The sequence below is a fragment of the Hippocampus comes genome, unplaced genomic scaffold (assembly GCF_001891065.2).
Source record: "Hippocampus comes isolate QL1 unplaced genomic scaffold, H_comes_QL1_v1.1 scaffold37, whole genome shotgun sequence".
Taxonomy (NCBI): Eukaryota; Metazoa; Chordata; class Actinopteri; order Syngnathiformes; family Syngnathidae; genus Hippocampus; species Hippocampus comes.
The window spans coordinates 778,013-791,179 of record NW_017805535.1 but is presented as its reverse complement, the minus strand read 5'-3'; the positions used below and the strand labels follow the sequence as shown (position 1 = coordinate 791,179).

General features: G+C 41.7%; 1 protein-coding gene across 12 annotated transcripts in view; it reads left to right on the top strand.

Annotated features, from left to right (window-relative positions):
* ppfibp2b (PPFIA binding protein 2b) overlaps positions 1–13,167 on the top strand; it is an 83,861-nt gene that overhangs the window by 50,601 nt on the left and 20,093 nt on the right. For 9 of the 12 annotated variants that reach the window (XM_019878201.1, XM_019878202.1, XM_019878207.1 and 6 more), the window contains 3 exons: positions 1,553–1,699; positions 6,975–7,175; positions 8,021–8,113. In XM_019878201.1, the coding sequence (XP_019733760.1) occupies positions 1,553–1,699; positions 6,975–7,175; positions 8,021–8,113 (441 nt within the window). Of the gene's footprint in view, positions 1–1,184; positions 1,434–1,552; positions 1,700–6,974; positions 7,176–8,020; positions 8,114–13,167 lie in introns of those variants that run through there. The other 3 variants (XM_019878210.1, XM_019878208.1, XM_019878212.1) reach the window with 2 other exon arrangements.

Here is a 13,167-nt window from a genome sequence, read left to right as displayed (position 1 = left end):
AGATGAGGTGGCTCGGGCATCTAATTAGGATGCCTCCTGGACGCCTCCCTGGTGAGGTGTTCCTGGCATGTCCCACTGGCAGGAGACCCCGAGGACGACCCAGGACACGCTGGAGAGACTATGTCACCCAGCTGGCATGGGAACGCCTCGGGATCCGCCAGGAAGAGCTCGAAGAAGTGGCTGGGGAGAGGGAAGTCTGGGCTTCCCTCCTAAAGCTGCTGCCCCCGCGACCCGACCCCGGATAAGCGGTGGAAAATGGATGGATGGATGTGATTGTTAGCTGATGTAACCAGTAAATTTCCCTCCTCCTCCTGGGCAATTGGCCCCCGTCAGGGACTTGTTCCTTCTGTCGTGATGTCATATAAGTCTCACCCACAATTGGCCTCGCCAGCTCAGGTGACCTTGATAATGTGATTTCACCGCATCAAATAAGAGCGTCTTGGTAAAAATAAACAGCTAACTGAAGCGAGCATAAAAGTTCAAGTTGTCTTGTTTATTAAGCACAAAAACTTCCAATTCTGAGCAATGCACACGCAGTCTTCTAGCCACTGGCCGGTTGAAACGGTGGAGCAAATTTAGGCTTACTGCGCACCTCTGCTCAGTTCACGGGGATTTCAGCGCATGCGTGACTGAGGTGCGCCATTGGTAGCCAGGACAGTGTGACGTATCGCTAACTTCTCTCCTTCGTTTTCACCTTCCCGGAGATCCATGGCAGGGCACCTCGATATTCCCATCATCGTAGCTGGACAAGCGAGTGCTCTGTTTGGGCTAACCAATACGGTACAAAACCCCAGTCTCCTCGGCTGCTTCTCTTTCAATCTAATTTTACCCAAAGCTCCAAGGCAGTGCCCCGAGGTCTGTCACCGCAACTGTGTTCAGGATTTTGCATTGCTGAAAATGCACTTTTGGGTCATTTTTGGCTAAAAATTTTCAGTAGCCCAATGTCCGATGCACGCTGAGGCAGTAGTCAAAAGCTCTGTAAAACTATTCAGAAAACAGTGGCCGGAATTTTTCATTTATGTGTAAAATGCTTTTTTTCCCCAACCACCTGGTGCAAGACTTTGGTTAATAGCGTCTTGAAAAAAATCATTTTTGGCCATTTATATTAAATATGAAAAAGAGGAACTGGGATTAGTTTGGGAGAGGAAATGAAAGCAACACTCGTGGTTCGCAACTATGAAGAGAAGACAAACAGTACATATACTTTTTGGTGCCCACCATCAATTTTTGTGTTTACACACTTTAGTTTTTTTTTCTTTGCCATACCACAGAGGCATTGGGTTTTATTAATAGAGCCCTTGACTGGCCTGTGTGTGAGCGTGTATATTTAGCTTCATTGGGTCTGTGTCCCCAGTCTAGCCTCGTCTGTCAGCGTGGGAAGAACACTGAACTCAGCAAAGGAGTGTTCTATACACCTACTACTCTTTGCTCTGGTATATTGTATTTGGACATGTACTCCAGTGTTTGTGTTTATAGCTTGTTGTTGTGGTTGCTTTTTAAAAAAAAAATGTATATACTCATCTAATTTATTCAATCTGTTTGTTTTTCTCAGGAGCTGGTGAGCAGGACGTCTCTGGAAACTCAGAAGTTAGATCTGATGGATGAGGTTTCATATCTGAAACTGAAGTTGGTTAGCATTGAGGAAACTCACCACACACATCTCCAAGAACCCATGGATGCGAACCAGAATAAAGCAGAGGTAGGGAAATCCATCAGATTTGTTTTTGTGTGTGTGTGTGTGTGTGTGTGTGTGTGTGTGTGTGTGTGTGTGTTTAAATCACATTGTGTCACGTCATGTAGTTGTAAATGCAATAAAAATAATAACATTGTCATACTATGGAGGTGTACATGGTATTTGTACAAGATTATGACAATGAATTGTAGTCATACCATTTAGATCCTTCATAGCTTGAGTTCCAACTTAAGGCTCTGAATTTTTTATTTCTATGCACCTTTGTTGTATTCCTTTTTTTTCTACCTCTGAGTGAATGGGAATCCTGTAGTGCTTTCTAAAAACTTTCTGCAGCTTACCAGACGTCTTCCCCATGGCTGTGATATATGAGAATGCTTGACGCAAATTCCACTTAACTCTTGTTTCCTTGATGTCAAATGTTGTATGATGACAGAGAAACCCTGTTGCGAATTTTTCTCAAAAATATCAGCGAACTCCCATCCTGAATAATTTGCTATGAAATGTACTCAGCCTTTTTATCAAAATGCACTTCCCGAAACCCGCCAAAAGTGTGGTTTTACCAATCGCTCACATATTCTCCCACATCTCATTCGCACAGTGTTCTCCCCTCGCCTTCATTTGCATCATCCTCCATTCGCCTGATGAATGGTTGTCCCAAACACACATTTACAGGAAGCCAAATGCGTCAGCCAAATTCTGAACAGACAAGCAATGAGCAGATGGTCCCCACCCTGCCATGCTCCCCCATTCAAAGCCCCTGTCATCACAGTCAAAGGTAACAATAAAAGGTCTGTGGACACATACTTTAGTGTTGGCACCCTGAAACAAGCTCAGTCAACTAGCTTCTACAGTGTTTCAGCAATACTCTTCAGCAATGCTTGGTCCTATTCATCAATACAATTCTTTTTTTTTTTTACTCCAAATTGTTCACATGTAATTATGGTCTAACATGACAAGGATAGCATTAAAACGGAAAAGCTTTTTTTTTCTCTTTTTTTTAAATACAGACTACAGGTAACTGAAAATAACCTAATGTGCATCCCCGACAAGAAATTTGTGATGAAACATGATGCTCATTGCTGTCAGCTACTAACTTCTCAGGATTTAACCGAAAGTTTGCAATGCTCTTTATTTGAGAATGTTTAGGTTTAACACGTAACATAATGTAGTTGAAAGTTGAAGCTGAAAAATGCACTTCATCCATGTGATCTGAATTGGAATTAGTCGGATCGGAACACCCCAAGGCACCTCGTATTACCTTTGTCAAATTTCAATGATACACTTGTAATAAAGTCCGAGCTGATGGGCATGATGGAAAACTCGGAAAAAGCTGCCACAGAAACGCTAAGAGCATGCATGGATACCTTTGTATTGTCTGAAACAATGGTCAGCAGCAAAAGATAGGAGTGAATGGCTGTGACATTTTGTTGCCTTTACAAAAGGAAACCCGCTGGTCACTCTTAAAGGTGGAGCACAATTTTCAAGCTGCTAGCAAAATAAGAAGGGCGTGTGACTTCACTAAACCAAACCCCCCACCCCCAAGCCCCTCACATTCATGACCAAAGCCATGCCACTCACGAATGTGCACGCAACATGCACTGCATGTACATCACCCACTGTATACAAGCCAACGCTTGACACGCTGATAGCATGGCTTATTCAATTAAGGAAGGTGGCAACCTCGAAATGTTACCTGTTTGGTCTTGTATTTTGGGGGAATTTACAATCAATTCAAAGCTGGAAGCGTCTGCATTGAGAATCATCACTACATATTGCATGTTGACCCTCGATTTGACTCGAGATCTGTCCAGTTCCTTTTTTTTTTTCTTTTTTTTTCTGTCAGCATAAAGCTGTTTAGTTTGGTAGCCTGCAGGCTGAGTGTGCGTGAGAGTGAGAGTGCGTGCAGATGAGAAAATGACTGACGCACTATCCGGTCACACTTTCTGTGTCAACTGTCTCTGACAGGCCAGTTCTGTTGTCTTGTGACAAGTTTTGAAATCCATGCATCCATTTTCCGATTCGCTTATTCTCACGAGGGTCACGGTGGCTGCTGGAGCCTACCCCTGCTGTCTTTGGACAGTAGGCGGGGGACACCCTGAACCGGTTGCCAGCCAATCGCAGGGCACACAGAGACGAACAACCATCCATGCTCACACTCACACCTAGGGACAATTTAGAGTGTTTCATTAACCTGCCACGCAAGTTTTTAGAATGTGGGAGGAAACCAAAGTACTCCGAGAAAACCCACACAGGGCCAGGGAGAACATGCAAACTCCACACAGAGAGCTAGAATTGAACCCAGTACCTCTGCACTGTGAGGTCGACGTGCTCACCACTGGACCACCGGGCATGCCCTGAGTTTTGAAATAATAATCAAAATTAATTTTGGGTATCATGTGGTGCCAGAGAGGGATGCGTTTTCAAAAGGTCCTTTTCAATAATGCAGGTCAGGTCATACAGTTTTAATGTACATTACATGGATATGACAGAAGTTGTTTTTGTTTTAAAACCCTAAACTGCACTTTTAAAGGGCCACCACTCTATTAAAAGCGAAAATAAATTTACCAAGTGAATTGATTCTAATCCAGATGAAACTAGGCACACTTAAAATTGCATTACAGTTGACTGATACTGTAAATTCAGTGCATTTAGAAAATAATAGTCTAAACATGATTGATTAACAACTCCGTCAATTTGTGGATATTGACATTATCAAAATATAATTGATGGAATATCCCTCCTGAAAAGTCCTGCTCGTTAAAATTAAAACATGGAGCCACACTTTCATTGATTAATAAACGCTATGTCTGAACTGAAGTTCTGAATTAAAATATGAAAATATGGTAATTGTTACGACTTTCAGCTTGTCCCATCAGGGTTACCACTGCGAGTCACTCTCATGATTTGTTCGGCAGAGTTTTTTTTCCGCCGGATACTGTTGCTGATACAACCCACCCATTTTTTTCATCTGGACTTGGTCAGGGCAGTGGCTGGGTATTGAGGCACTGGCCAAGAAACGACCATGCGCTGTTTCCACGAAAGGCATGTACCACTACAGAAAAAAAGTAAATAATTATTTTAAAATAAAAGGCAAAAGCGTTACAGAGATTGGGTAGATGGGCGCAAATTTGTTGTGGGGTTGCTCCATTTTGTCCACTTATCAGTTTCTCCGCTTTGGATGTACTGTAATTGTGCCAGTTTATTTTCTGTGGAGTGTCACACACAAACACTGACTAACATATGCCTTAACCAATAGTGTTTAGCTGTTTTGCAAGTCTTGTGTGGAGTTTATACTCATCGTGATAACCAGCTGCTCATCCACTCTGCCACAAAGCGTCACTTGTAGTGTGGACATGAGTGAATGTTAAGACATCACATGGGATCCAGAGCCATTGCCAGAGGATACGTTGGCCAGCAAATGTCAAATTTGCACTGCTGACTACACTGGTCACCCAATAATGAAGTGGTGAATGATGTGGGGGGGTTGTGCAGTATTATTAAACATAACTTGAATGTGTCTACCTATTTATATCTATACCATAAGTGTCACTTTGCCTGTGCACACTGCTGGAGGAAGTACTGGTCAGCGTACACATTTGGGTGGGGTGAGTCGAGGGCTAAGGACATTCAATTTAACACTGGTCGCGACTGAAATGCAATGAGCAGTGCATTCTTTGACTCTGCATTTTGTTTTTTTGCACAAACTCAGATTCCCTAGAGTTAATCTATCCATGTTCTATGAGACTATGAACCTACTGGTCACATTGACTCAAAGGCCTCACGTAGCCTCTGGCAGCTGCTATTCTTTAACTGAGTTAACTGGATACATATGTGATCAGCACAGAGGTTCATGATGGAAGTGCACAGAAGAAAACACAAAAACAACAAGCATGTAACAAGGCAAAAACGGAGGCATTGTGGCATGCATTTCATATTTCAACAAGCATGCTTGATGAAAAAAGTGTCAAGAAAAAAAAGGAAGAGAGAGGCACTGGAGATGTGGCTTCGCTCTCCGTCTTGCAAGGCACCTGCACAGTAAATTCTATTTGACAGTAATATCCCTGTATTTGACTCGTCTAGTCATCCAGGTATTTCTGAATTTAAGCACATCACTTGAAGCATCCTTTCATGACTTATTGAAAAAGCATTATTTGGAAGTTCTGTAACAAACTGTTTACTAGCGGACTCTTGCCGTTTGTGTGTGTGTGTGTGTGTGTGTGTGTGTGTGTGTGTGTGTGTGTGTGTGTGTGTGTGTGTGTGTGTGTGTGGAATGTACCCTGTACTCTGCATAGAGGTGCATAGCTTGATTACTTCTTCCTCAGGAAAATAGTGTTTCTAATCAATATTTCTCAGCTTTGCTTTCCAGGTCCTGCCCTTAAAACATTTGTCGCTCACAGTCTAGCACAGTGGTTCTTAACCAATCAAACCCCAGGGGTTCGGGGAATCAGTCTCATGGGCTCGACGGAGACTCTGCCATGGAGGTTAAGACACAGCAGACTCAAAATGTCATTTAGTTATGACACACCCGCTTGGCCGTCACTGGCTACAGATGATCGCATTACATTGCTTGTCCAATCAGTGCTTTTAGTTCGCTCAGTAGTCAGCATGTGACTGTCATGATAGAACGTCTTGTGATTTAAAAAAAAAAAATGTTTTAACACATGCTACGTCGAGCAAAAAAAGAAAGTGGTCGGACGAATATGTAGAACATGGATTCACATGCATCATGGAACGTGATGGGACTCAGCGTCCTCTCTGCATGATTTGGCATGCCAAGTTGAGCAACTCCAGTCTCGCACCAGCAAAACCGAAGGAACACTTCTCGAATCATATTTTTATTTTTCACTAGGGGTTGATCCTCCATATGAACTGGTTGGGTTTGGTACCTCGAACAAGGTTAAGAACCACTGGTATAGCGTATCAAACAGACAAACAAAAAAAATGCTGTATTGGAAAAATACTTTATCATTTTAGTTTTCTCGCTTCAAAGAAACTTTGGTGGGTTCATTTATTGATTAAACCTGTTACAAATGTTATCATACATTGTCACGGTGGTTGTTTTTATGTCTTTTAGTTTGTTTTACTCATTGACTCAAGGCAGGTCACCCGCATATCCCTGTGTTGCTCGGGTAACCAAAAAAAAAAAAAAAATCCACGATTCAGGTTTTTTATGACCTTGCAACTGACTGCTTTCATCTGTATTTTTCTTCATCTCAACAATTTGCTGCTCTCCCACCACCCTTGACTTGCCTGCCACGCTTCATGGGCTGCTCCCTCCCAGTGCGTGGTAAATCTCATCAGTGAGCTCCAGGAGCAGATGTGCAGGTTTCAGGAGGAAATCAGCACTCGCATTCAGGAGAAGCGCGCCCTGGAAGATGGTGATGCCCAGCGCGGAGAGCCAGGTGCCGAGCAGGCCCGCGCTCACAGCCCTGTGCTTAGGCTAAGTGCCACAAACCTGAGCCTGTATGGACTGACCGCAAATGTAGGGACACTTCATGGATGGCTGTGCTTTATAATCTGCTGCACCCCCCCACCCCCACCCCCCAATATCTTCTGACATCTTCGCCTCTCCCCCTTTAACCAGACCACACTTCACCTGGTATTAAAACATTTCCAGAAAATCAAACTAACAACGTTTGTTGTCATGTCTGCAGTGTTCATTTCTGGATGTTTGGGTCGAGATGTGCTCTGGTTCTTGCAGAAATGAAGACTTGTGGTTTTCAGAATGCTTCCATTCCATTCTTTGAGGTGATGGCAAACTGCCTTAGTAACTCCAAACAGTATCACTTACTTGGATTTGTGTTTTAGGTCACAGCACAGTCTCTTAGCTTAAAACAAATGTGTGGCTTCACAATCCCTTCATTTTTTTGTGTATTGCTTGCATGACAGGATCTTCGTACTAACCGTGTTCCTGGGAAAGCGCTTGTCCGATCTAGAACTAGCATGGTTGACCTGTAAAATAAACATTGCCATTGGTGTTTAAGGTGTACAGCCTCTTTGTCTTCATACCTGTGACCACTTCTGGGATTCAAACTTCCCCCTCTTTTTGATAACTGCACGTGTACGGCTGGCTCTTTCCGGGAGATCATGGTTCCTCCGTTAACTACTGTTTCTGGCTGAGGAGACCTTCACAACTGCAATGAGTCTTCACCTGCTGTTTGAATTCCCTCCCATTTTAGCATGGGCACAGTTTGACAACGGTGTTACCCATCTAATGCGACTGTTTTTCCCCTCTTGCAATCATTTTGTTGGTGAACTCATTCGAATGGCCCTTCTGGGTTTACATTTTTCAACTCAAAGCGTTTACTTTTTATGTTTTCCCTGCAGGATTTATTGCAAGAAGTGAAGCAGCTCAAGAATAAAGTGGAGGAGCTGGAAGGAGAGAAGGGACAGTACGAGAGGCAACTTCGAGTCACCAAGGTACAGTACATGCATAATAAACAAAAAAAAAACGCAGTTTCAGTACTTTAATAGGTTTGTTTGAAACTATACAAATAATGTTATTAAAGGGGAAGTCATGTCAATGGTATTCTGATGAATGTTTGTGGAATATGAATGAAGCAGAAAAATCCACCGTTTTTATCCATATCAGGGGGTGACCGTTTTGTCCTGTACTGCCACTTGCTGGCAACTGAAAATTAGGCTTCACTTTTGAATATAATTTTTGGGGTCGATTGGCGTGTTTGAAAGAAAATAAACTCGATAGCCGATTTGATGAGAAGATGGAGCAATATATCTATTCAAACAACGTGTATATTTACTTTACAGCTGGCTCCCGCCATAGCAAAAATGCATTTGAAAAAAGAATGAAACCCCCCCCCAAATTCTTTAAAAAAAAAAAAAAAAAAATCACTGACAAACATCAAATATAACTATGTAATGTTGACTTGTTTACAACATCCCGTTCTCTGATATGAATGAAAAATATGTGCACGAGCATCACCTGGCTTTTGCTGAAACAGTTGCTGTCTTGATTCAGCAGCCATAAACAAGTCCATATACATCCTTACCAGCTACGCCAAGTAGACTACGCCTGCTCCTTTTTGGCTCATACAGTGTTACCTCTACTGACGAACATCTCTTCATATGAAATTTTCAAGTTACGAAACATCTCAACAGGAAAATATTGCCTCTTGTTACGAAATAAATTTCAAGACACGAAAGGTAAAAAATACAGTATGGGCTGCTACTCGCAGCTCCAAGCTTCCTGAACGCAACATACTTGACTGTGTTGTAAGCGCACAGGCACCGCCACGCACAGAAGGCAATGATGTTTCCCTGCTTTTTACCTAGCATGCATAAAATTTAAATAGCGACCAATTTCGATCCACTCAATCAGGCTAGTGTAAAGCAGGTGTCTTCAATCCTGTTCCACGTGGGACGATTCCTTGGATGTTTTCCATTTCTCTCTGCTGCATATTTCAAATGATCAGGTTATCAGCAAGGTCAAAGTTGGATAACGAACCTGATCATTTGAATCAGGTGTGTTGCAGCAGAAAGAGATCCAGGAAACCGGCCCTTGAGGAACAGGATTGAAGACCCCCGGTGTAAAGTCTACTGAAAAGTGGCTTCTTGCCTAAGGTCTCGGGTAATTTACGGCCAATCACGGCTCTCCTGTTGGTTGGATATTGTCACATGACGTTTGCGAGACAAGCCCCAGGGCACTGTCTTTTTCAGTCAACAGCAACTGGCAGTACATGACAAAATGGCCGCCTCCTGAGATGGATAAAAATGGGTGGATTTTTCTGCATAATTCATGTTCTGCAAACACAATATTAATGAGAATGCCATGTTTATACTGGTGGGGGTGCATGGAACATATTATTGTGAAGACTTTTTTTTCATTTCAGTTTCCTTATTTATAAAATACAACAATGGATATCCCTCAGGAGAGGTGCAATTTTCTCAACAAAGCTCCAAAAAGCAGACTAAAAATGATGACGTGGCACAACACAGAGATGAAACTATAGTCGTAACTGAATATTAACCTTTCCCAAAAGGGAGAACGTAACGGAAAAGAGCATTGTGGTCAGTCGTTACAGGAGTGATTAAGATGCCTCTCAGTAGCTTTACTGCTTCAGTTTTGATTCGAATTGCATCTACGATCATCATCTGGTGTAATGAGCTGTTCGAATGAATTTTCTGAAACGGGGTCAACAGTGTAAATAGTTCTTTTTTTCACAAATCTGAAGCATTTCATCTCCTTCTTGTCATTTTTGTTTTTCAGTGTATAATAGGAACGTTAAAAATACCTCAATAGCCCAAATCGCTACAGCACTAACGTCAGGGCAACAAAAGTTAACCGCATGTGCACCTTAACCGCCTTCTCCCACCTTACACATTTTTGGAGTGCCATTGCATCCTCTGTATTCACATTGCTTCCTTCTCTCCCCTCCTCTCTTCTTTCCTATTCACTGTCTTCTCTCTAAAACCCTTCCATGCGGCCCGCTGTCCCTTTATCTGCTCCACTATTCTCTCCATCTTGAAATCTCCCCCATCATTACCCTCCTCCTGTGTGTCTCTTTCTCTCCCCTCTAGCTCTCTATCTCTTACTCTCTCCATGTGTGTTACCAGTCGCTCATGACTCAGCTCTCCAGTCTCAAGCTGACTGTGGGGCACACACAGCTGGAGAAGCAACAGTGGGAAGAGCGCTGGCGCAGCGCACAGGTGCCTCCTCTTCCTCTTTTTCTGGCTCCTGCTTTTCTGGCTCTTTTTCTCTGGTCCCTTTTCAACCTGGCTTTTTCTATCACACCCTGTGCTCTTGTATGCGCTTTTCCTCCTCTTTCTAATATTTTGAAATGCTTGTTTGTCACTTTACAACATAAATCTTTTCTTCCTGCTTTTTCATTCAGCCTTGGTAAGTTTTTGAGGAGGGGGTTGTGTGGTACTTGGTGTACAAATATTGAGAACCACAGAATTAGTTATTTCATGAAGCTTTTTTCTTTTTTTTTCCCCACATGATTGCCATGGGACCGGGAATTTCTCCCCCCCCCCCCCCAAAAAAAGTGTGACAAGCATACGAACAGCGTGGTGTTCGAGCAAATCTGTTGAAATGACACAGGCAACCCACTGGAGTACTTTCTCAAGCCCACATACTCGTATATGAGGGGCCACCAAAAAAACACATTGGTAATTTAAAACTGACCAATTATTGACTGAAAATTAATCAGTAATGGATTGTTTCAAGAAAAAAAAAGAAAGAAACTGGCCTGGACAAAAAAACGGTGCTTTCAACTTAATAGTTAAACATTTTGAGGCAGTTGCTGCAATCAAAAGTTTTTGTTCCTCTCAATTAGGTTTGTTTGTTTTGTGGTGTTGTTGTTTTATTCTCATATGTCTAATTTTCTAATGGTATAAATAGAGAAAAATATAAATGTAGAATTAAGGCTGAACGAGGCAAAAGAATCTAATTGTGATTCCCCCCTGCAAAAAATTGCGATTATGTTTTCCTGTGCAATTGCAATTTTTTCCAAGGTCCTTTTCAATGTATTTATTTTTTTAACAAACAAGCAACCGATATTTATTACACTGAACAATATCAGATCTATTATAGTTTATAGAATATTAAAAGGGCAATTGAAGCATTATTTAATATGAAAGACAATTTATTTCGTAACCACAATTTCAGGTTTAAATTTACTAAATACTTTGACAGGTAGTCTTATGAGCATTCACCACGACCACTTGATTCGGACACACAAGTGAGCCGAAACATATTATGGATATACTATGCTGTAAATCAGTCAGAAATCAAACAAATTAAAGTGCAGATTATGACAATAATGCAAACAAATCTGTGGCTTTGCCACTTCAACATATCAATTTTTTCATGTCGGTCACGTTGCATAATTGCCAAAGTCCTATTTCTTTTTGGAAAACAAGACACAACGCGATGTTGGAAAACACTTTGGTATTTTTTATTGATATTGTAACATAACACTCAACCAGATGTGTGAACAAGTAAGCAAAATATATCATTAATTGCTAAAAAAATAAAACTGGCTTAGGCACAATGTGCCACATTTTTTTTCTCTTACATATAAATGCAACCAAAACCTAACCAAAGTTGTTCTTTTCCTCTCCTAAATATAAAAAAAGAAGTGTAACTTGTTCACATTAACCGGGTTGTTTGCTCATGTTTAATCTTAACCAGTACCCTTAAAGGAGCACTTGATTGGGTTGAAGATTAGCGCTTATATATTAGGTCACTAAAATTCATCCCCCAGAAAAACGGATGTAATGTATTTTTTATTACTACATTCAGCACATGTTAATGTCCATCTTTTTATGGCCGTGGCCTGCTTTTTGTCGCGTCAGCCGGTCAACATCATAGAGGGAAGGAGGCAAGCATGGTATTGATTCCTGGATTGTTTTGTCATGTTCTCTTGTCATCTAGTGTCTGAAAATGCTGACCAATAGTCACTAAAATTCACATGCACAGCTCTATTCATGCCCATCTCAACCTGTAAAAATATAAAACTGATCTGCACAATATTTTGGATTTTATTGACATTAAATGTGAGCTCCGACAAGGAAAAGCCATTATCACCTCCACAATGATACAGCCAAGGTTAGCGGCCAAATGCTAATTGAGCCCTGACAGCTGCAGTGGTGTCAGCCTCTTAGCTGAGGGGGGCTTATGGCTGCCTGCCCACAGGGTCTAACAAAGCTTTAGCGTTGCTAAAATGCCTGACCAGTTCAAGCTGGTGTAACTTGACCCGGATGATCCTATATTCTCCAAATTTCACACATTCGATGATAGTCAAGTCTGAAGACATCTCCAAACGTATTTTTCATTGTAGTGGTAGCACTGCTTACTGTCTAAATACATATTTTATTCGTTGATGGTTTTCTCCCAGCCATTTAACCAGCTCTACCTCATATTTGATCAAGAGAGTGTTAAAACACGAAGTTTGTGAGTTTTCGTGAAACACTAGCCGTGGCAACATACTGTTCGCCAGGAAAAGGTTCATTTTGAGGGTCTTAACATGCAAGAAAATTCAAGAAACTTCATACATACATCAATTCTGACAAAAATCACTAATTTGTTTAAGTTGAGTATGCATTTTTTTAAATGGCTCAGTAGTGCTGTTTTAAAACATTTCTGATACCTCGCCCTGGCTCAGTATCAAATTTAGAATAGGTTCGTTGGAGATAGGCACTCAGAAATGAAACACAAGAGACAAATCTGCTACTAACAAATTGCACGTTTATTAGCGCCACAGAATATGTCAAACAAGCAAATATCAAATATCAAGCTCTTAGAATAGTATCCAGCTCTTACCGTGCGTCAATAGGATGGAGAGCCAACACCCCAGGTAGAGCGAGCTTCAATACCACTCTGGACTCTTGACTCTGCTGACTCTGGACTCTCCTAATTCTCAGCTCTACTAAGAGTATCCGAAGTTCTCCTTTTATAGTCTAAACGTGCCTGACGTCACGCTATCTTTGTTCTTAACAAATGACATTGCTCA